Source organism: Diprion similis, chromosome 10, assembly GCF_021155765.1.
Source record: "Diprion similis isolate iyDipSimi1 chromosome 10, iyDipSimi1.1, whole genome shotgun sequence".
NCBI lineage: Eukaryota > Metazoa > Arthropoda > Insecta > Hymenoptera > Diprionidae > Diprion > Diprion similis.
The window spans coordinates 13,058,851-13,082,509 of record NC_060114.1 but is presented as its reverse complement, the minus strand read 5'-3'; the positions used below and the strand labels follow the sequence as shown (position 1 = coordinate 13,082,509).

Sequence of the window (23,659 nt, the reverse complement as noted above, 5' to 3'; positions counted from 1 at the left end):
TTTCTCTAATTAAAATTAATATAATTAACCTTTTTTTTTATTTTGCAATCCAAACCATACCAATTTTTTGTTTCCCTCGTTACCGCCGTCTATGATTTCCCAAAATTTCAAACGATATTCTTTGCGTTTGGTCAAAAATCTCGCCAAGACTGCAGTGCGAGGACGGAAGAAAAAAGAGAATGAAAAAAATTAAAATAAAAGTTATAACATATTTGAAGTGAATGATTAATCGATTTATACAAATAAATGAATAAATAAAACCTTTCGACATTCCATCCGATATCGGACGTGAAAAGCCAATGTCTTCGTCTGGAAACATCCCCGTTATTTTCGTTATAATTTCAGTGCCGATTCCATTACCTCTATATTCTGAACGTATGTAGGCTGTATCTAGCATTGGCATCGCATATTCCACTTCACTTTCAGGAAATATTTTAGTGCCTGTAAAAAAATCAATGTCAGCAAATATTTATGTTTCTTCGACCTCTCTACGGTCGATGACAAATTTCCTTAAACATCTAATCAAGGGGAAATCCAACTTGTGTCGAATCTGTGCGTGGCGGAACTTTTATAAGGTTTATTAAATAACAATTTTTCTTTAAGAGATTATTTTTATTTATTTTTATCCCTATGAAGTTGTGTTGTTGGTTGGCAATAAGTAGGGCCTAAATTTTTGCGGACAAAAACAATGTTTTATAAATAATTTTATAGCAAAATATATTTCCGCAGGATGGCGACATGCTGAGTTATCAGCTGATTGTTTCACGTCAATTATTCGATCATGAAGCACAGAAAGCACCATCCAAGCTGTTTGACTTATTTTCTTGTACTAAATGAATGTTGAAGTAAAATATCGAACAAAAATCAACTTTTGTATTTGAATATGATCAGTTCAAAGATCACATTTTCTGCTACCAGCTCAAACATCATCTTCCGATACATATGGGTTTTTAGTCTTTGATTTCATCAAGATTGGTATGTTTACCTAGAGGTGTATTACCTTTTTGCTTGAGTGTGAAAAATCCGATTGGTCGACCGTTTTTCCATCTAAGCATAACTAAGTCAGATTCGTCGGCAAAAGCAAAGACCGATTCATATTTTTCTTCTCTTGGTGAATCACGCTCTAAATAGATAATCTGACACAATGCGTAGTAGATGATTTTTTCCTTTCCTGTTTTAGCCTGATAAACAAAATACTTATATGTGAAAGATACGTAGGGTAGATACGGAATTATAAGCAATCATAATTCAATCGTTTATTTATTTATTTACTACAACCTCCAACCAAGTATCATCGCGATCACCGTCAATAACTCCGTCGAGATTAATTACATCACCCCCGATGTTCATCGCGACAAACTTGCCACAGATTGTGCAGTCCAGACGCGAAATGTTTCCCTCAATTTTGTACTCTGATAAATTTAACCGCTTGCCAATCGTTTCTCTGCTTTCACCACAGCTAAAACGGTACAGTACTTTGCAATAAAATGATATTCGTAAATTAAATTGCAGCGTATTTACTATTTTTTTGCAATTTGAAAATAATTGACTATTAAATGTGTATTTGGTAAGCATTGCATCATACATATAGGTACCAGACTTTTGATTGTATAGTTACGAGTATATCGTGTGGTATAAGAGGATTTAATGCGAATGCATGAAGATCACCTTAGGCATAACATTGAATCGTGTAGAAAGCGACCCTGGAGAGTATCCATTGTAATATACCTATATAGATGAGTGCTTCTGTCGCAAGATTAATGCATTTATATATGTATGCAGTGGGTCGCATGTGCTGCAAACTTCGACGAGACAGTGTCAACGCTGGCCATTAATTACGCTTCCAAAACCACTGTGACTCACTGCCTCACCTTGTGTGATTATACGTATACACGTACGTCTACATATGTGCAATATTGCAAGCAATTGGCGAGACATCAGCTGGTATTCCCCTCAAAAATAATAACGTGATCAGTCATTATACGATTGTTATAATACAGTCTTACAATATACAGATATAGGGACTCGGCCAATTATCAGAGCCTGAATATACATTCATTAGCTGTTTTTCGCGAAGTTTTTCAGATTCAAGATTCATTTAGGGAAAATAATCTCTGTTACTGTGGTTCTTATCGTGTTAGCTACGTTTTGTTTCATTTATGAATATTGACGAAAATATTGTCATCTGTTCTCGGCTTTATTTTAGATTCTCAGTATTACACGAGACTGAAGTAAATATAACGTTACTGTAACGAATCATTGGGGGAAAAATCACTATTTTCTTGATTTTACAATGCTTAATTTCGAAATATGAGTGTATTTTCTTTTGTTACAGGTTTACTGAATTTCAAACAATTCCATAGTTGCAAAATAACGGCTTTTCCTATTTAGAGATATAAATCACGCATTGAGACAATTCCGTTCGTCGTAAAATTCTTCATTCTTTTTGATTGGTAATATCAATGATCAATTTATTTTTGTTCACTCAGGTGATGAAGAACTCGGTTCGTTTGAGAACGGAGCAACATTCAAGCACTTTTTTTCTCTCTCTTTTTACAATTTTTATTTACCTAATTCAGGGGGGATTTCGGTGATGTCGAGTTTTTTGTTTTTCAAATGCCAAAAAAAAAAATGTCATCAAAAATTCGTCCTGACAAAATTTAGATTATGGTAGTACGTGTCCTGGAAAAAAAATTGCAATCTCTTGCAATGAAAGTATGCGCAAGGAACTTTTGTAAACGGTACGCTGGAAATTTTCGGCCAAAATTTCCTTGCACACACACTTTCATCGCAGGAGATTGAAATTTTTCCTCAGGACACACACTACCATGATCTAAATTTTGTCTAAAGGAGGAAAACTCGATAATATCAAAATTTCACTATACTCCCCCCTTAAACGGCTCATGTCTAGACTCGCCAAATTATTCAAAGAAATATTAGATCAGGACCAACGGAATCTAAGTCATCCATGTTAATTTGAAAAAAGAACGCCCGTGAATCTGGGATTCCCCCCACCTTGCGGCGCGGCGTGAGAATTTATTGATAGAGCGTCGCGCCGAGATTCGCTCGGAGGCCGCAAGATGGCCGCAGGCTGCACAGTCTGTGGAATCTTATTACGGAGCGCGCCGTATTATTTCAGTACCAACCAAACAGCCAGGCGGAATTAATGTAAGCGGCGAGCTGCCAACCAAGTGGGCGCAAAGTGGTGTCGGATATTACAGTGGATGTAGCGTTCAATTCCACCTACATACCAGATACCTAGACTCTGTGGCAAAATGGCCGACGAGTCGAGATGAGCGTGTGACATTCGCTTCTTGCAGAAGTCGAAGGTGTTCTCTATGCAGTGTTACGGTGTTTGTTACGGTGTTGTGTCGACGTCGCGGTACAATTGACGTCCGAGGTGAATACTCGTCGGGTGTCGTGCTGTGTCAAGTGGATGGGTAAAAGTGTCCGGCTGGTTTAACCCCTCGACGAACAAAACCGAGCGCGGAAACCACGACTCCACTTAGTTAACAGGTAATGTACAGGAAACAACGTTCATCCGTAAACAACACGATATAAACAGAATTACTAGAACTTTAAACAAGACGAGGATAGAAGGCAAAAGACTCCCATCGACACACTGGAGTGTGCACACAACACCAGACCTCGTCTTCCGTCGGAAGTTCGTGAATTGCTTTTTTTTTTTTTTTTTTTTTTTCTAATCGTCAACCGAGTTTACGCAGCGACCGCGAGAAGATCTCGAAGCTGCTTCTTCTGCTCCTCTTCTCGACTGCAACCCCGTAGTTTTTCGAACCTGTTTCTTACCGTTTCCCCCCCTGTTTTCCTGACTCTTGCTCGATCGACCGGCCCTTTAAGGGTCTGATATTTTTCCTTGCATACCTCTTATCACTCTCCTTTTTCGAAGTACGTACTTACTGCCTTGGTACGTAAAAACAAACGATGTTCGCTTCTCCGCAGCCCGCTGATACTTACTGCAGGCACTTTGCGCGAGAATTCGTTATGTTTTATTCAATGTTTGACCGGACGGAATATGCAGCGGCAGCAGCAGCAGCAGCAGCAGTATCTCTCGAAATTCGCTTACCCGTCGCTAGACCTCGACGACTCGGTGCAGGCTCTCGCCTTCTTCACGCTTTTACGATTTTTAACAAGCGTCAATAACCAGGGTGTTCAGTCGTCGTGGAATTTCGACAGTCACGGAATTCTCCCACCATGGAATTTGGTGTGTCGACCTTGAGAGAGAGAAAGAGAGAGCGGGAGAGAGAGAGAGGGAGAAGGAGAGCGTGTGTGAGAGAGTAAAAGAAAAGATAGAAACGCCAGAGAATTTTATATCGTGTCTTGGAATTCCTTCGCGTTTCACCACCGAACCGTCGGAATTCGTTCTTGATTGAAGTAAAGGAGAAAAAGAAGAAGAAGAAGAAGAAATTCGAGAATGAAAACCATCAGCGGTATTTTTGCTTGGCTAATACATTTACAACAAGATTTATAACAACGCTATAACGACGCCCGCGCGAATTGCAGATTGGGCGAGAGGAACTTTTCTCTTTCTTCTTATCGAAAAACCACTTTTTCCACATCGCGTTGGCGATCGAACTGAGGAATGGAATTATCATACGATTTCACCGCGTAGTATTACGCCTGCACGTAACGACGACCGTTAATATCGACTCTTAATTTCTTCGGCCGGTTTAGTGCTCAGTCAGTTAACGCAGTCGAGTTCTTCCTGCGTCTGCACACGACGGTCTCGACGAACGTCTGAAATATTGTACATAAAGACTTCACCACTCGTGAGTAGGGTGAAAATTATTATCAACACGCGAGTCTTAATTGGAGAAAAAATTTTCCGAAAAAGAAGCCAAGGAAGTTGTAACACGTGCGTAAAGGAAACCCTAATCAATTAACGATTAACGATGGTCGTAAAATAATAATGACAATGGTAATGATAAGACTTGACGGTTCCAGAAGCCCCAGATCAAGTTGTTATAAACCTTTGATAACTCGTCTCGAGGTGATAGTTCTGAGTAACACTGAGGCTACTGATTACGAATCTGAATTTAGATTTTGAAATTTCAGTGTTGCGAATCCAACCAGCGACTCCGAAAACCCCTGCATAGAGTTTTTTGATCGATTCGATCAAATTTGAAATTTTTGTCCCCCACATTGGATCCGCCATCTTGAAGTTCCAAAATCTGGACTCAGATTCGCAAACAGGGACCCTAAAAACCATAGACTACTATCTTGTTGTAAAAGTTGACTTGACACAATAATTTCTGACTCAAAGGGTGTAACACTTTCTCGCGGTTGAGATACGTGGACTTCCATATTTGGAGATATACACGACAATGTCGAAATCGACCAGGGCACCCCCTTAATACAAGACATGTCTTCGATCCAATATCTGCTGGTCTATTCCCTCGTTTATTCTCCAATCGAATGTATAGTTTTTCAACTCTTCGGTAATCGTTGTTTTTTTTTCTATTCTTTTCTTACTTTTCTTATCAATTAGGTGGGTAAATTTTTGTGGTGTCTTATTTTTCATATTATTTTCCATTTTGATTTGTCGATAATACATACGAAAAGAAAGAAATATATGTTCGGTAGGTCAAGGTTGTTGCCTGCGTTGTATATATGTATGTATGTATATCTATATCTATATCTATATCTCTTCGACTCTCCAGATGTGTTTTCCTTCTTCATCTTCGTTCTCTTTCCTTCCTCGTCGAATCTAAATTTATCCCTCTTCGAATTCTTACACTACGTTGTTGATGTGTAAAGCCGCAACGAGGTTGCGATGGTTGGCACAGAGTCACAGAGGATACGGTGAATACCTATTACTAGGTATAAACGCAATACTCACGGACCACAAAAATACCGACGAAGTATTTATCCGCCTGTGTATCATGTCTGCTGTTCCTCTTGAGTGGGTGTGAGAAGTCTATGAACGAACGCGAAAGTCGCGCTGCTCCCTCTTGGTTATATCATACACATACTCTGCAGCAGGCATGTGCGCATTAAATATGTAACGCTTTCATCGAGTAGATACCAATGGTAACAGTAATAGCAACAACAACAACAACATAAAAAAAATAACACACACACACTTATATATATATATATATATATATATATATATATAGAAGAGAGAATAAGAGAAAATCCGAGAAACGAAGCGAAGGACAGGCGAGGCAAAGTGGAAAAAAGAAAAAAAAAAAAAAAAAAAAGAAAAATCGAAGCGGATGTATCTCTTTTTCTAACATGAGTTACTTTTATAAACCTCCCTGCACTTCGTGCGAACTCCTTTAATTAGTAAAAAATAAATCTGTTAATTGTGTTTTATACGTACGCGATTACCGGAAACTGTTGCCGGTATGTTGTTGGATGGTCGAAGGAAGAGAGAAATAATAGACGCAGGTAGTCTTGGGCATAATGGATATAAGGTGTAATATAATGATGGTGAAATTGAGAGACACCGCGGTAGGATGGATCATGCTGTTTAATTATTTTCAACAAGGAGAGAGAGAGAGAGAGAGAGAAATAAAAAAAAAGAAGAAGAAGAAGACAGTCTTCCGGCAAATTAGCTGTAGAAAAATCAAATCATCTTGATCATCTCATCTTTTTACAGAATCTTTCAACTTGAACAAACTTTTTAGGGGATGCCACGATGGAAAATCGTAAATTATTTTTTTTTCTATAACACCCTCCTATACATATATATGTATACATATAGCGATAGCTATAATTATTTGATGGGAAAGAAATGAGGGAAAATAAGATATGTTTTTGTATTATGAAATTACTTTGATTTCTTTTTCTTTATTTAAATATATAATTTATTCACAATTGACAACAATTTTAACGTTCTGAATAATACTTCATTTTCGATTACTATACGTATACCAAAGTACGGTAAAAAGTGATGTTATTGTTATTTTAATACTTTTATAAAAATAACACTCGAGGGAGTAAATAAAAGAAAAAAAAGAAAGTAACAACAACAACAACATTGAACGTAAATAACGTCGAAGCGTCTGACAAATGATTAAAAATTTTATGCTAATCGAAATTTTTTCAAACTCTATAATGCGGAGCTTGAAAAAGAAAATCAGTCGTCATCGTGACGAATTTGAAAAATAAGAATCTTGTTTTAGCTGCTACCGCGAATACTTGCCAAAAATCTTTGCTTTTAAAAGTAGTAACGAAAACAAATGAAATTGCATAGCAAACATTTCGTTTTCGCCTTTGACTATGTGTAATGATGTAAAAATAATATTATTGATGCAAACTTATAATTATCTTAAACTTTTGTTGTAGTAGTTTTTTTATTTGTCACTGCAAGCTGTTACGAGTCGCTTTTCGCGAAGACAGATAAAAAAAAATGATGAAAAACACAAAGAAAATAATCATCAACTTTCAACCACCTGTACTACACATCAAACATTTTTAACGCCATTTATAACGCCGACAACAGATGTTACGGGTTTTACTCTCGGTCACTGTACAGTAACTTGTACTGTTAAGAATACCGAACGAGTGAATCCCTTTTTACATTTATTATGCAGTGTTATATATATGTTCTTTAATACGTATTTTTGCGTTCCTGCAAATTGAAGTCTTTTTTTTTTTTTTTTCTTGTATTCCAGATTTATTACAAATCAAATTGTTACTATTTATACATGAAATTCGTAATCGAAACGTGAATTACATAACTGGAAAGATAAATTAAACGCGAAATCATTATTTATGTCATTTTCTGCAAGTCAGAGTCGTTGATAAACAGTGTCGAGGAAAAATATAAACAATATTATGTTGCTTCTCATACTGATGGTGAGATACTCGTACAATGATAAAATTTTTAAGAAATATTGACACTTGGGGAAACTATTCGAGTCCTTGATATGGTAGAATTATTATTTATCGTCCTCATAATTATTTTTTTATCATTGAAACTAGTACGAGATATATATTATATATATAATTACAAAAGCCAATAATGGAATTTCATTTTATCCATTAATCACAAAATGTCGAAATCATTGCAAACATTACGTCATTATATGTTTTATACATGACAATTTGCGATTAGTAAAATGTGATGCGTGTCCAAGAATAACAAATGAAATGATAAGGGTGAAAAGAAATATCGTCCCTAATTTTACTACGTATCGTATTGCATTTTTGTTATTTACTGTAACAACTATATTATCTCAGACATTTTACTCCGTTGTTGTTGCTGTTGTTATTCTAGTTGTTGTTTACACCAACGTACCATTAGAAATTTTTTTAAATCTACATATTTTTAAATTCTCTCATTTTCGCACTTTCGGAACGTTGACTTGCCGGAGTTTCGGAATTATCTCATTTCATAACATTGAACGTTGACTTTTAAACCATTCGAAACTTTGATATTTCGTCAAAGTCTTATTTCTTTAATTCAAATTTCGCCCAAAAAAAATTCAGAACTTTTCAAATTCGGAATATCAATCCCGCCCTCACATATTTATAAAACATACCTATACTTACTGTCGCGTCATCTAGATGCATAATGTATGTAGCGTACCTCATACCTACTTACGAAGTGCGCATCATGAAGGCGATGACTATGATGATGTCACCTAAATGGAAGTGAATTCGCACACTTGCGTACATACGCCTATATACTAGAATATAATATATATACATATACGTATATACATATATATTCAGTCACACAGCATGCAAACGATGTCGTGTAAGAGTACGTGATAGGTACTCGCTTGAAACCATACGTGCAGGCTCATACATAATACAGAACTCACTTTGCGTGCCCCCAAAGTGCGTACATACCGTGTGTCCACGAGGAAAGTGCGCACTTTATGCGCGTGCGTCAAGTCGTTCGAATTTCATTGGCCAACAGTTACCGCCTGACAGAGCAGCCGGCGCAATACCAATCGCGACCGTCAGAAAATGTCCCTAGGAGCTCACCCTTCCAATTGTGGATGAAAGATACATTCGGAGCATGAAAGAAAAATTCGGTGGTCGAATCATTTTCTTTGATTGGTTGTTTGTTCATTTTTTTTTCTATCTTTTAACACGCGATCGACGATTTATAAAATCATTAGTATGAAATTTAAAATACCAAAACTAAATTCAAGAAAACATTTATTTTCATATCCAACAAATATTGAGGTTAGGAATTCTATTCGTTTATAACGTATTTATAATAAATAATTTTAAGTAGGGGGTAAAATTTAATTGAAAGAAATTTATCTTCACTTTTGTAGCAGTAAAAAACATTCTTTTCAAATAAGCCAAAAAAAAGAAAAAAAATAAAAAAAAAAGAAAAGTGTCTTACACGCTTCAAAGTGATGCTGGAAAAAATGAGAGAAAAAAAAAATTCGACGACGGATGAATTGAAAGAATAAATTTATGGATAAATTTTTAATCGAGGATCTTTTAATATTTATATCAAGAGCTCAAACTTGGACAGAATTTTTTTTTTTTTTTTCGTCATCTTGAACGATATTTTCACGGTGGCGGACGAAAAAAAAAATGACTATTTTTTTTTTTGGCCCACCCTAACACGTATGCGTATATACCACCGCGCGGTGTGTGGATAAAATAGTAATTTCAAGTGACACAAAAAATGGGTGCGTGCTAGTTTGCCAGTCTAGCTCTATCTCGAGTAATGGTCACTTAAGATTACGTAAAGGTGATTCAGATGTATTAGTATGTCGGACTGCGAGTCCTCACCTTATATTCAATCCTTCCATTCGTCCTCCACCTACGTATAAATTTTATTATTACATATGTATCCTCTTCTTTTTCTTCTTCTTTCTTTTTCTAATTCTAATTCTTCTTCTTTTACTTCTTCTCCTTCTTCTCTCGTGTGACATAACTGACGTCATTGCTGATGCCAAGGAAAAACGCTCGCTGAATAATTCAATACATCTTTTATTTATTCAGCTATCTAATTGTGGTTTGTTGTCCTCCCCCCCCCCTTCCCCCCCAAATCTTTTTATTTTTTTTTTCTTTATCAGGAAAGTTGGAATCTGTGTAAAAATTCTACATACATGTTTTCGATGTTCGTTGATATAATTGAATTTTTTGCGATTCACTGTTATCCATATTTTTGAGCGCTTTTAATCTTACAAAATTAATTTTTTATTGTAAATATAACACTTTACAATGCAAGAAGTTATTTAAAGATTTTGAAAATAAGGCAAAAATTTAAACGATCTTTTCTTAATTCGAATCAAGCAAACTCTTCGCCAAATCTTACAACGTATATTGGCTTTTACTGAAAAGTTGCCAATTCTTAATCACTCGTATCATTATAAGTTATAATTTATATCACACAATGTTATAAATATCGTCAAAGAATCGTTACGATTGAATAAATTAATTTAAAAATGTGTTGATCCGATTAGAAAAAGAAGAAGAAAGAAAAAAAAAAGAACAACAACAATTAAAATAGAAAAAAATTAAAACAAGATAAAATTGTATAATATATAAAAATGCAGGCTTCTTCTTCAGATTTCAGATCGCTACGTGATAATCAGACCAATAATTTTGCAAAAATTCAATCCTTTCAAGCTAATTTATCCTCCATATATGGCTTGATGTAATTATGATGATAACGGTAGCCACCGGAATTCGCATGATGTATCTACAAATATCTGAGCAGCGCATACACTTGTTTTCATTATCTATAGCACAATCGATGTACGTTTCCGTTACAGGTGTAACACAATCCTGTGGCGCTCTGTGTTATCTTTATTAAGTATATATGTAAACAAATGAAAGAAAAAAAAGAGAAAAATGAAAAAACCAAGAAGGGAAGATAGCACTTGATATATAGAGGATAAGTATCCTATTTATATCTATATTTGATGATACATCGCCCGGCTACCTCGCGATAATTATTATCATTATTTAGAAAGTTAGAATGTATTTTGATTACGGAGGAAAAAAAACAACGAGGTGGTGATACGCTTGACCAGTTTCGTCGTCGTGATTCTTTCAATTTATTTATAAGCATATTCGCGATAGATTATGCAATAATTTTTTTTGTCTGCCTAATGGAATTATTCAAAATCACTAATAAGGTTTGAAAATTTTCGATTATGTAATTGAGACAACCGATTGTTCGTATAAATGAAATTTAGAAAAATTTCAAGTTATTGTTAATATTCAAGCAGTTTTTCAAATTGTCTTAACTCTGAAAAAGTACCCTGAATTTTTTTCAGATTTTTTATTCCACTGCTCAATTAGTTATGAATATTTAAAGTGATTTTGAAAAAAGTTCTTTTTAAATTCCACGAAAGTATTTGTAAACAATTGAGCAATTGAATAAAAAAAAAAATAGAAACGGTGAGGGTCAGACGTTGATCGGGTTCGCATGGAATTCTTCATACATTCATGCATAAATGTATGTACACGATAATAAAAAACTTATTAACTTATGAACGTTCTTGAATCTGACGTAGAGAAATTATTATCGAAAAATGAAAAGAAACGAAACGAAAATAATATTACGTCTTCACGTCTGAGTGAAAGTCTGGCCTATGCTAGGAATAATTATATAGAAAACTTTCGGAATTCCATGAAAATTATTATATTATAGGCATGCATATCGATTTAAGACCTAGCTCGCGATTAATTAAACACCTAATTAAATATTCATCGGCAGAGAGTTTCTTCCTTCTCCTTCTCCGCTTCTTCGTCAGCTGGCAATATGGCGTGTATGAGCAGCAAAAGTGGCCGAGAGACTAGTTTGCATAATTGGTGCACGTATTAATCTGCATACACGTACGTAGGCGTGCATCTTGGTATAAATTTACGCAATGCGATGAATGAAATACGCAGTTATATGTATATAATATGCGTCTTTCTTATCAACTTGAGCAATAACTATGTGATTACACATCTTATCCGGTAACGTCATCAGGCAAAGCCAGAAATCAGCGATCTGGTGATTCCGGATTTTAAAATTATATTTTACCATTTTTTTTTTTGATCCCATTCCTACGCGAAATTTTTTCCTCTTTGTCTATAATTAAACTGACAATGAGCAATGTTTGTTTGACGTAATGCTTACGTGAATGTAACAATGCAATAAGTGATTGTTTAATTACATATGTCATTGAGATTCTTCCCATCATTTTCAGCTGTGTTTAATGTTCACACTGTCTAGGAAGAAAATTTCATATTATTTAACAATTTTGAACCAATCGAATGACATTTTATAGTTGATATTTCATTTTGTCGAATAAATTATTTGATCGAATTTAACTACGAATATTGGGAAATGTCCTCATGACGTCAGATACTGGTTCCCGACGCCATTTTATCACCACATAACCTCAGTTTTTAATTTTAATGAAGGCGAATCGTAATTTTTGGGGTTTCAAATTACTCGTGTAGAATAAATTAATTAAACATAATCAACTTTATACCCGTTCTACTATCCATACACGAAAAAACACCGCCAACGGTCAACTGTCAGCCTGATTGCATTATTTTGATTTTTGTTCCACCAGATGACGCATTGCAAAGTGACATTCCCAATATATCAATTGAAATACCTTTAGTAGCCTTGCCAAAATGTAGCCTCATTCGGGGAAGCTACAAAATAATATTACTTATGACTGTGTTGAAGCCTCATATCTTTTTTGCAAATAGATTCAAGTCTCGTTGTTTTATTTTTGTAGATAATGGTCGCCCGCCATCGTTGATAATGAGCCAAAATCTGCAGAATTCAACGCTGGTGAGTAATTCGCGGTAGATCAGTGATATCTGAATAGATGCAAATATGGCGAAGATGGAGACAGAGAACAAAGAGGAAGTTGACGATAATAACTGATCGGCTGTTGCTTTCTGTCGAGTCTGCGGTTATCTCACCGCATGCGCTGTTGAAGTGCTGCAGGAATCACTGTCAGAGAAGATAAATCGAACACGAATGCCGTCGGGGAATTTTTCACTTACTTTGTCTCTCGTATTATATCTTTATAATGTATTTAATATCATCTTTAAACTTGAGACTCTGCAGACTTCGCTTGCCAGTTCTTGTTCGACAATGAGAGCTTATGTAAATCAGTAGCCAGCTTACTTACTGTTTCATGAATCGTGATTTTTAGGGTGCGTATCGATATTAGCTCCCAGTGCTGTCAACAATCTTTTATCACTTGCGTTTCCGAGTTCATCAGTAGCTCTGCCTCTGTCCTAGGGAGTTTTGCGCCTAGCTAATTTCGGAACGCATCCATGATAGTTTTTATAACAAACGGGGACGAAAGTGAAGCAATTGCGAACTGCGCATGCGCGAACCTATCTTTCCGACACTAAGGTGATATCGGCTACTTTCGTCCCGCTAAACTGCAACGCAAAGCCCCACTTTTCATGCACCTGTGATAAATTAGAATATTGTGTAGCGAGGAGGCAAACTCGGTCTTTTCGGGTCGAGCGTATATAAGTTTGCAATATTTGCTAGCCGAAGACGAGTACCGCAAATACGCTTGCGAAAAAACCGTTGCCTCATTGTTGAACACGATCTTTTATAGAACAAGAGTATGTTACGCGTTTTTCACAAAACAAGAAATTGAGGTTAAAGTTGCATAATGTAAAATTAGTTCGCGACTGCGCATGCACGCAGTACAGAAAAAACACTTTTAATTCCTACTCCGCGCATGCGCATTAGCAGACTCACTTCGACCGTCATAGAAACGGGTACTTTGTGTACGGAACATACGCTTTTAGACGCTGTATAAAAGACATTTTCAGATTTGTTTTATACTCTCTTAACTTATAAGCAAAATACGTTATCTCAGTCATGACGAATGATTTCAGAGGTTGATTCAGCCGACAGTGGCAGCCGCAGTGATGCCGACGTATCACAACACAGGAGGTGGATATCCGAATATATCGGCGACACCTCACCAAGCGAAGCTCGATGGGAACCAAAACCACCACACAATACCCTCGAATCTTACCTCCCACAATTCCCTAAGCCAAAATACGACCCAGCATATAGCTTCGTCAAATTTGCACACGGTGACCCCGTTACCAGTTTCACCTACGATGACACCTCATTCGATGTCGACGAACGTCACGCAATCTCTCATTCATGGTGGTAATTTAACAACACCTGCGGTCATAATGGCCTCGAATTCGGGTAACATTGCCAATCCGACACCCATGACGAACAACCCTAGGCACGAGGTCAAGCTGAACGCAATGCCGTAAGTTTGAACCTTGATATACGCTTTTGTAATGCATGGACATTCCGCGATTACAGCAACTCTTTCTTGGGGTCTTCTTGTGCCTGCAAAATGTAATGTCGGAAAGTTTTATGTGTCGAGCATGGAATTCCTGATACGAATTTCAAGCACCATGGCGGCCATAGTCAGGGAAAACCGAGAAATGACGGAGCAAGAAATTGTTCAGGAAATAGGGAAAATGTCAGGGTATTTTAAACTTTGTCAAGGAAAACAGAGATTACCAAACATCTAATGAATGACTGGGAAGATCATTGAAAAATTCTTATTTTATTATTGAAAGCAAAGCATGGGCGGCAACCACACGTGGCAGAAGTAAAACTTTTCAGCATTACAAACATGCAGTATCGTTCAGCGTACATAATACATAGACGAATTGCACATCCACGAAATGTAAAACGAAGTCAGATTTAGAGGGTGTGCAATTTTCTTAAATTTCCTGGTATCACAACGTGAATTGTTTATCAGATTGTAGCACCAATGTCCATTAATTATTTGAAATAGAGTAAATAAATTTGAAAAGAAATTATCACTCTTGACAGTAAAATATATGCTGAGAATGTTACCGAAACACCTATATTTTAAATGGGGAAATCGACTTTCTTGGTGGAAGTGGTTAGAGAGTTGCAAAAAAAATCGAGAAAAATCAGAGGATTATTTTTTTATTATCGGGAGCCGATTTGGCAAGTGAACGATGTGGTCTGAGTATACATGGTGTGCCAAACTTAACTTTCTTCTAGGTCATAGCCTTTAAGTGAGATGTGTACCAACTGTCTATAGAAATCCCTATATTGTTAGGGAATTATTTTTCTGGCGAAGCTAAAGTTTCGCTCATTTTTTCCCCACGCAGATTCAACGTCACAGCAATTAATCACCACCAATTTAGGGTATTTTGGCGCCGTTGGTACACATCTTACTTAAGTGCACTCCAGCGCGAAAGAGAAATTTTTTTGGAGAAAGAAGCTGCACTCCTAGGCACACCATGTATACTCGCGCTACGGGTGAATGATGAAAAATTCGTCTGAGCCCTAAATAAGGATCATCCTAGTTAAACATATATATATTTAGATGTGTTCTCCTGTAATTTTTGTTTACATTGTTGAATTGCCTAATGAATTTTTAATGAAATGAAATGAAGTATTGGGGGTATTTTAATTGGGGATTCGTAGCACTAATAACGACAATAAGACCTGTAGTCAGGTAAAGTTGGATAACTGGTCAGAGAAAATTCATCGAATTTTTTTCCGAACAAAGTAGCCACCGTGAACTACTGACACAAGTAAACTTAAATTGTGAATGAGATTGTACGGTAAACATTGTCATATACCGTATTTTTTACGTACCAATGGGTATTTCAATCAGACTTTCACTTCTCAAATGATGAAAATGGACATGGGGAAAGCGTTTAACTACAACTATTTGTCCTTTTCTCTTGGAAAAGCTGAAACCATTTTGCATAATGTGGGATCTTTAGTTGTTAGTCGACTGGAAATGGTGATGTTATTTCATTTAAGGCATGTGGACACATTAAAATGTGAAAGGATTTGTTAATGACTGACCAGAAAAAAAATTCATTCCTAACACAGCGTGATAGTATGATATTTTATTCAGAAAATCAGAATTCTTATGTTTTAGTGAAAGTAAAAGACAATCATATTTTCCATAAAAATGTAATGCTTGAATTCCTCAGCTGGTTCCACGGCAAGATATCGAGAGAAACTGCGGAGAGGCTGCTGCGCCCAAGGGAGGACGGTCTGTTCCTCGTTAGAGAGTCGACGAATTTTCCTGGCGATTATACGCTGTGTGTGTGCTTCCAAGGCCGCGTCGAGCACTACAGAGTAAAGTACAAAAACAACCAGCTAACCATCGACGACGAGGAGTTCTTCGAAAACCTTGCTCTCCTAGTTGAGCACTACGAGCAGGATGCCGATGGCCTTTGCACCCAACTCACCAAGTCGCTTCCCAAACAGGGTAAGCAGGACTTCTGCGTTGATCCCAAGGCCTTCGTCGAGGCTGGATGGGTGATACAGACCCACGAACTTGAACTGAGGGAGTGCATAGGGAAGGGTGAGTTCGGTGACGTCCTTTTAGGGGTCTACAGAGGGGAAAGGGTCGCGGTAAAAATGCTCAAAGACAACAGCGAGGCCGCCCAAAGGTTCCTGGCCGAAGCGAGTCTCATGACCTCCCTTATACACGATAATCTTGTCAAGCTGCTCGGACTCGTCTTCAACAATCAGCACATGTACCTCGTCACCGAGTATATGAGTAAAGGATCCCTTGTCGATTACCTCAGATCTAGGGGAAGACTTCACGTGTCGAAAAAGGATCAGATTAATTTTGCCTAGTAAGTATTTATGGGAATTTTGAAGCGACTGATTATGAAACGACTAGATGGTTTGGAAAATATGGGAATGTGGGTTATACCATCTTAGTGTGATTTATAGTGACTTAGATAACCTGAGAAAATAGTCTTAAGCTTTTTAAATGTAGAATTGATATTTGTTCGAATTCTCATTCAACGACTGCGGTAAATACTTCAGTTTACGGAATTGGACTATTATATGCGCTGGATTCTACATCCATGATTTGCAGAAAATTTCACATCGCTCTGTTATATTTTTTGCAAACTGATTTTTATGCATGCATGAATATCATGGATTTCTTCAACAGAGCAACAGAGATAACTATAGATTATAACAATTGTGCTCACCTGAACTGTTTGCATTCGTTTGCAGTGATACCTGCGCTGGTATGGCATATTTGGAATCAAGACATGTTGTGCATCGAGACCTGGCCGCAAGAAACGTCCTTGTTGCAGAGGACAACTCTGCGAAAGTATCTGACTTTGGACTCGCACGTGATGAAAACTTCACTCTTGATGCTGGGAAGCTGCCCATAAAATGGACCGCTCCTGAGGCTCTCAGGAACAACGTGAGTTCATCTCTAAATTATGTGATGATTGTACCAACTTATCGCAAGCGTCTCTCTCTGCTTATCTGTCTTTCTAAATCTTAGCAATCTTTTTCTATACTTGTGTTTTTTTTCTGATCGACAGAATTTTCTTCTCTATACTGCAAAGCGAAAGCAAGAAAAATTGTAAACTAAATAATTATTTGACGTGTCTTTCTCTGCACTTGTTTGTACTCATCCAATTTCTTTATACTGTTCAGTTGATTCAAGTTTCAGAAGCTTATTCAGCAGAGGAAGAGAATGTTTTATCCAAGAAATTCGCCTGTATTCCATTTGACAAATTATTACGATTAATTAACGATTGTTAACTTGTCCATATTTTCTCAATATTCTCTTTCTCTTCTTAATCCAGATAGTTGAGATTGTTTGTCGCTTGATCGAGTTGCTTAGAAAATGAAGAATCTAATGTATGGACGCGAAATGAAATGTGAGTCAAAATTTATTCGGGTTCCCTAATCACGAAATGCGATTTATTAGGCTGGGTATTTTGATAAATACTGGTAAATATTAATTTTCTTTTCTCTATTTTCTTCTAATTTTCTTTTCTCTTCATTTTAATCCAGTTGACAAAGAACACCATACACATACACATACACAACAGTAATTTATATCGTTGCAGAAATTTTCGAACAAATCGGATATGTGGAGTTTTGGTATTCTTTTATGGGAGATCTACTCTTTTGGCAGAGTACCATATCCTAGAATTGTGAGTATCATGATAACCCACTTTTCATTTCTTGATTTTGTAAGGAAAATAATGTTGTTTAACTAGGCAATGAATACTATACTCAATCATTTATTTTTGAAACCATTTCAGCCGTTAGCCGATGTTGTGAAGTGTGTTGAAAAAGGCTACAAAATGGAACCACCGGATGGATGCCCACCTGAAGTTTACGAAATCATGAGACAGGTATTTGAAAATGTTTTGCTAATTGATTGAACATTTTTTGCATAGAAAATTTCAATATTTGGACGAATATAGACGATTTAAGAAAAGAAAAAGTAAGAAGATGACTAAAGACATTGAATTTGTCTGGATTACATTGATCGATCCATTTCCCATGTTGCATCTATTTGTGTCTAATACATATTTTAATGTTTTTTTTATATTCCTCAGGCATGGGATCTTCAGCCAGAAAAGAGACCAACCTTTTACGACATCAAAGTAAAACTTGGGCAGCTGAAAATTGAATATACTATGTGCGCAAATTGAGATGAAGTAAAAATCGAACAAATGTTCCGACTAAACTTTACGGATAGGAGAAACAAAAGTGAGGAAACGACGTGTATGTGAAAACATGATCTAGCATCGCAGTGGCAATACGAAAGTTGGTAGATGACGGGATACCTCCTAAATACTCGGAAAAAAAAATCAAGAGAAAATAAAGCCAAGAAACTAGAAAAATGTAATCTAGACTGTAAATTGTATAAAAGAGAAAACGGAGTAAGAAAACTTTTTATTTCCGTTTGTTTGTAATTTATTGATATTTTAGTTCACACATTATATTGTAAACGTATCCGGGATCTTTTTGATTTTTATACACGGACGTAGCTCAATCTGCATCGATTGTGCCTTTCTTTGAATGAATCGACAGGACAGTATTGACTTGAAAGATGTTATCGTAACAATTGCCAGATTCCCGCTTGAGGCGAAGGATCGAGAGATGGATTTTAGAGGAAGAAAAGAAAAGAACAAATAAATATTGCGAGAATGTATACAGTAGAGATGGAATTTAGCTGCAATCTGTGGGAGTGTAGAATAGTTGTAACCAGAACAATCATCATCCTGCCATCTTTTCGGTTAGTAGAAATAAAATTAATTTCTTCTCACCATTCACAGTCTCGGAATGTCAAGAGATACTTATTGTTTTATATCCCAGACAATGCGAAATCCAAAATTCGTCACAGAACAACGTTTGAAAATAGAACTTCACCTGACAAAAGATGTCTTCGGTCCTGGATGGAGAGATACACGAAGCATTTCTGAGACCTTGCGGGTGACAATGAACAAAAGAATGGTAAAAAAAAGAATCGTTCCACGTTTAATTAAAAGGTATTTTTTCGCACAAGCAAGGTCAAAGTTTGTTAAGCAGAAACGTTTTATTAATTCAGTGTTCGAATAAAAGTCGTTTTAAAGAATTATTTAAGGTGCAATGTGTCTTGAAAAGACATTCTGTAGAGACGATATAATACGCCAAGAAGTTGTATCGAATAATAGAATTCAACTGAAAGATGTCTTTTAGGTAACCATTTTTAAGTAACGACAATAAACGAGAGAAATAAACGTCTTAAGAATTCCAAGTGTCCAATAGATAAAGAAAAAGTCATTTACGCGCAGGGGAAAAATAAGGTCGAAACTGCGAATCTTTGGGTCGTATGATGAGCTTAGAATGTATTTAACACGACTTTTGACTTCGTATTTGTTCTTTTAGTATCGAGAATAGAGATTTGTTTGGTATGTTTGAATCTGATGTGAGGCGAAATCTTCTGGTTAATTGTCTGAATTACCTTACGTCGGAACTAAAAAAGTGTCAATGTTAAAAATGCAACTTTTATTCTTTGGACATTTGATTCCTACCTGTTTTAACGATTAATTGTATAAATGTAATTGTAAATATTCATTTACGTGCATGCACATGTAACAATATTACAATATTCATATATGTGCATACACATTAGTATCTGTAAAATCACTATAAATAATATTAAATCTGTGTCTGCGGGTAAAAAAGTGGACGAGAAGCATATAATTCAAAGTTTAAGAAAGTTTAACAAAGTTTAACTAGGTACACAATATTATACATAAGTATATATACGTGTATGTATATTATGTATTTTGATATATAGTATATACATACACGTATATACGTATATTTATACGTGCAGGATGTTTCTATGACTGTAGAATTAGAAATTGCTCGATGCTCTTCATTTTACTGATTGCGTCCTGTTACTATTGAATGATACCGTCTCACCTGCAATCGAATTTCAATTACGTCACTGGACATCCTGCAGCTGAACAAGATTTTCGCCTAATTTATACAGTACCTGGTACGAGAATGATGAGCATGTTACGAAACTACGGAATTGTATAATTGCTATCGAAAATTTTGTTTTGGCCCTCCAACAATTCGTCAGTTTCGTTGTTGTCGGGATGACGATCATTATATCATGATTGTTGTGTTATTTTTTTTTTTTTTTTTTATTCCATACTTGTACATTTTTATTATTATCATATTACTGCAATTATTATTAAACTCATTATAATTACTAATATTATTATTATTTATACATCAGTTTTTACTTTCTAGCCGAAGCGATACCTTAATTGTTTGCAACTGCTCAATTGCGGACAATCTACGGGTAGTTTCGTTCTCTTTTTTTTTTTCAAGTAATTTTATTATACTTTTAACTGATCATTTTGCAATGTATTTACCCAATTCCTTAGATGGTAAGAAATTTAATATATATATTAACATAAAATTATTATTATCATTATCATTATTATTATTATCATCACCGTCACTGTCATTGCGAATCATTATCATCCAAATATACATGTACAAGTATGTCACCAGATGAAAGTAAGCTTCGTACATCATACGTGTACAGCGTACGTTACGAATTGGGAGAGATTAAACGAAAAATTATTGTAAAAGAGAATTTTATTGAAGTAGGTACTCGTGTGCAATAAATAATTTATTTATTTTTACTTTTTCTGTGTTAGAAATTGTAGTATAGACTCGACGTAATAAACTTGTCATATCGGAAACTGTCTAATATAAACATTATAAAATTTCAGTGACAATTTAATGTAGTAGATATAGATATTCACTCTCCTTCTTTGTAGCGTAAGCTTCGTGTCGTCGGTCCTGTTGTACCGCTTTCAGGGGTGTAACTTTACACGTACGTTTAGTTTTCAGGTATTATGTATATGTGGAAAGCAGGGGGTCTCAATATTTTGATCTAGTTATTTCACATGTAGTTGCTACATAAAGTATGAATCGTATCTATTCGAAGAATCTGATATATTATATATATTTGAGAGTATTATAATTACGGGGAAAAATAGAACAATTTACCAGTCTGAATGATGACATTATACATGGAAGATTAAAATAATAATAATTGCCAATGGATACATTATGTAAGGTATAATTGATATTTTCTCTCCAAATTTACTCCAAGTACGAAGATGCTAACGGATTACTTCTCAATCTTCCGAATTTGAATGACGGTTTGCGCAAATCAAGTCTTCAATATTATAACTTATTTCTTTTTCTCACAAAGGCTTTGAATTGGTTCATTTGGTAGCTAAGACTTTCTACTAATGTTAAAAAGTAATCGCAACGAATTTTTGCGTTGGAATAAAATTTCGATCTGATCGAAAAAATAAAAATACATAGCTCCAATAATCAAAAGTGTGCAACCTGCTGAAATTTCACTTGTAAACACACGAAACAGATTAAGTTATTCAAAAAGAAAACACAGTTGCAAAATGTATCTGCTCAATCTGATTTAAGTACATCAATAGTTTGTAACAGAGAAGAATAAAAGAATGAGAATTAAGATTATTGCACGAAAGAGTGTAAGAGCTGCGCTGAAAATCCTTTTATTGTTTTATTTATGGTATTGTGAACTGTTGGAAAACGAGTTAATTCGAAATTCGAATTTTTGGTCACTTTGAGTTAACTTTTACTCTTTACTGGATTGCGTTTCGAAATAACGTACACAATCTCTTCCCTGTAGTAGATCGCATCATATATCCAGATTGTCTGTCAGTTTCGACTGCGAAACTGATTGGAAACTGTAATTTACGTGCAATGAAATTCGCATGACTCTTGAATAATAGCTAAAACTTATCAGTCATCAGTTTATTTGATACTTTCATAACTCGATAATGTACATAACTGCGATTGAACTATTTCAATGACAGCTGACAACGGTTAAGACGTTGGCAAGCTCGTAGGTGATGACGCATTTATCGGCTTTTACTGACAGATGGATCCGGTGATGTTGACTGGAAATTTTTAGTCATTAAGACTTTTGGCTACATACTAGAGCCGTATTACTTCCACCTGCGATTGCGACTCTTCCGGTGTTCCTTGTCCATCGAGCTGATACTGCCAAGCAGAGTTCGATTGTCTTGATTTCTTTTACTCAAAATAGAGCACATTTCACCATTCGAATATGCTATTGTGTTCTCCTTATTATCTTTGAACCTGCCCCCTTTCAGTGTTCCTCTACGTGTTACAACGTTCGTTCCCTTGCTGAGCACTGAATTCGGTGTGCCGAAATTACTTTTTAAGCGAACCGCGTCACTTTTATTTGACCGATCTTCAAACGGTGCTCGAATTTGACTTGATGCCGAATTATTCGCCGACACATTGTTGTCCGAATCCGGCATTGAATAAATGTATTTCGAATCGGTTGTTGATTTTGAATTCCGAACAGTCTCTAATTTGTCGTTTTTCGTTTCGTTTACGATGTCCAAATCGTGTTGACTGTCACTTACGTAACAACGGGATTCATTTTCAGTTCGCATCATGATCGGCAAGTCTAAAGAATCTTCCAGAAGAGATGCTGACTTTCCATTTATCCCAGAATGATTGTAAAAAATTTTAGACAGCAGAGCCACATTGATCTGTTTTTCCTTTTTTATCGACGAATCTTTATCTTCCTCCGTTAAATTTTCGGGAGTAAGATTTTCGTTAATCGTAGTTTTTTTTTTGCCTCTCGAAGCACCTTTCAGAATTGATTTGCTCTTCTGTTTCCTAACCCGTTGCGTATCGTCGTAATCGTCTTCATTTACCGAACTCTTCGACGAAATGCTTGTCCCCGAGTCGTACGTTGAGTCGCTTGGAATTGATTCCTCCGATTTTTTATTGCGACCGCGATCCCTGCCACTAGTTTTTTCTTTCTTCTGCTTCACCTTCGTCTTCTTATTATCAATTTTCTTGCTCTCAGATTCCGGAACCTTGTCGAGAACTATGACCACGTTATCGGCTGACAACTGAACGGACTCTCTAGTCTTCAGTTCATCCAGACTCTGTTTGCTCACGCTCAGATCTCCCTTGTCGTCAATGTGTATTTTGAGTTTTTTTTTACCCTCTGCGCTGACCTGGCCATTGCCATCGGTAGATTCTTTGGATGGTCCTTCGCTATCCGCGGCATCATCATGACGGCATTCTTTAACCTCGTTCTCCAGTTTGCTTACCGCAAAGGCTTCGGGTGAAGCCGAATTTTGCCCCTCTGACGAGGGGTTGTAAGTCGTTTGAGGGCTTCCACAGTTCGGCTTAAGGTTCAACCGACGTGGGTTTTGAACTTGAACCATGAACGGATTGGGCGAATCGAATCCTCCACCAAAACCCTCACTGGTCTGAGAAGTGTTGAACGATTGGTTGAAGCCCTGAGCGCCGTAGGACTGGTTTCTCTGAAAA

The 23,659-nt window shown here is 36.3% G+C and overlaps 2 protein-coding genes and 1 long non-coding RNA gene across 8 annotated transcripts; 2 read left to right on the top strand and 1 right to left on the bottom strand.

The window, feature by feature from the left end:
• Positions 1 to 10: 10 nt before the first annotated feature.
• Positions 11 to 3,370, bottom strand: LOC124411948 (soluble lamin-associated protein of 75 kDa-like). 4 transcript variants are annotated; one of them, XM_046891512.1, is made up of 5 exons: positions 3,252 to 3,370; positions 1,279 to 1,459; positions 1,001 to 1,181; positions 262 to 441; positions 11 to 149 (listed from the first exon to the last, which is right to left on the bottom strand). In XM_046891512.1, exons 1-5 carry the CDS (start codon positions 3,305 to 3,307, stop codon positions 25 to 27), a joined length of 723 nt encoding a protein of 240 aa, XP_046747468.1. In that variant the 5' UTR covers positions 3,308 to 3,370; the 3' UTR covers positions 11 to 24. The 4 variants fall into 4 exon arrangements, with proteins under 4 accessions (XP_046747468.1, XP_046747467.1, XP_046747466.1 ...); XM_046891511.1 differs by adding an exon at positions 1,669 to 1,952 and having other exon boundaries at positions 11 to 441; positions 3,252 to 3,365; XM_046891510.1 differs by having other exon boundaries at positions 11 to 441.
• On the top strand, positions 3,137 to 21,699 carry LOC124411947 (tyrosine-protein kinase CSK). Of its 3 annotated transcripts, XM_046891506.1 has the most exons (8): positions 3,139 to 3,516; positions 12,690 to 12,745; positions 13,822 to 14,213; positions 15,940 to 16,593; positions 16,985 to 17,180; positions 17,839 to 17,925; positions 18,037 to 18,129; positions 18,337 to 21,699. In XM_046891506.1, the coding sequence occupies exons 2-8, from the start codon at positions 12,716 to 12,718 to the stop codon at positions 18,430 to 18,432; spliced, it is 1,548 nt and encodes a 515-aa protein (XP_046747462.1). In that variant the 5' UTR covers positions 3,139 to 3,516; positions 12,690 to 12,715; the 3' UTR covers positions 18,433 to 21,699. The 3 variants fall into 3 exon arrangements, with proteins under 3 accessions (XP_046747464.1, XP_046747462.1, XP_046747463.1); XM_046891507.1 differs by lacking the exon at positions 12,690 to 12,745; XM_046891508.1 differs by lacking the exons at positions 17,839 to 17,925; positions 18,037 to 18,129; positions 18,337 to 21,699 and adding an exon at positions 17,572 to 17,713 and having other exon boundaries at positions 3,137 to 3,516.
• LOC124411949 lies at positions 4,969 to 21,762 on the top strand. Its single transcript, XR_006929721.1, has 3 exons — positions 4,969 to 4,979; positions 9,299 to 9,322; positions 21,702 to 21,762. It is a non-coding gene; the product is annotated as an uncharacterized LOC124411949 (long non-coding RNA).
• The last annotated feature ends 1,897 nt before the right edge of the window (positions 21,763 to 23,659 follow it).

Coding starts and splice junctions, on each gene's coding strand:
- LOC124411948 (XM_046891510.1), bottom strand. CDS start 3,307: ATGTCACACGCTCATCTCGACTCGTCGGCCATTTTGCCACAGAGTCTA. Junction 1,182..1,278: donor GCGATGATACTTGGTTGGAG/GTTGTAGTAAAT, acceptor TTTGTTTATCAG/GCTAAAACAGGAAAGGAAAA. Junction 442..1,000: donor TTTCACACTCAAGCAAAAAG/GTAATACACCTC, acceptor ATTTTTTTACAG/GCACTAAAATATTTCCTGAA.
- LOC124411947 (XM_046891506.1), top strand. CDS start 12,716: ATGAGCCAAAATCTGCAGAATTCAACGCTG. Junction 12,746..13,821: donor ATCTGCAGAATTCAACGCTG/GTGAGTAATTCG, acceptor GAATGATTTCAG/AGGTTGATTCAGCCGACAGT. Junction 17,181..17,838: donor CTGAGGCTCTCAGGAACAAC/GTGAGTTCATCT, acceptor ATATCGTTGCAG/AAATTTTCGAACAAATCGGA.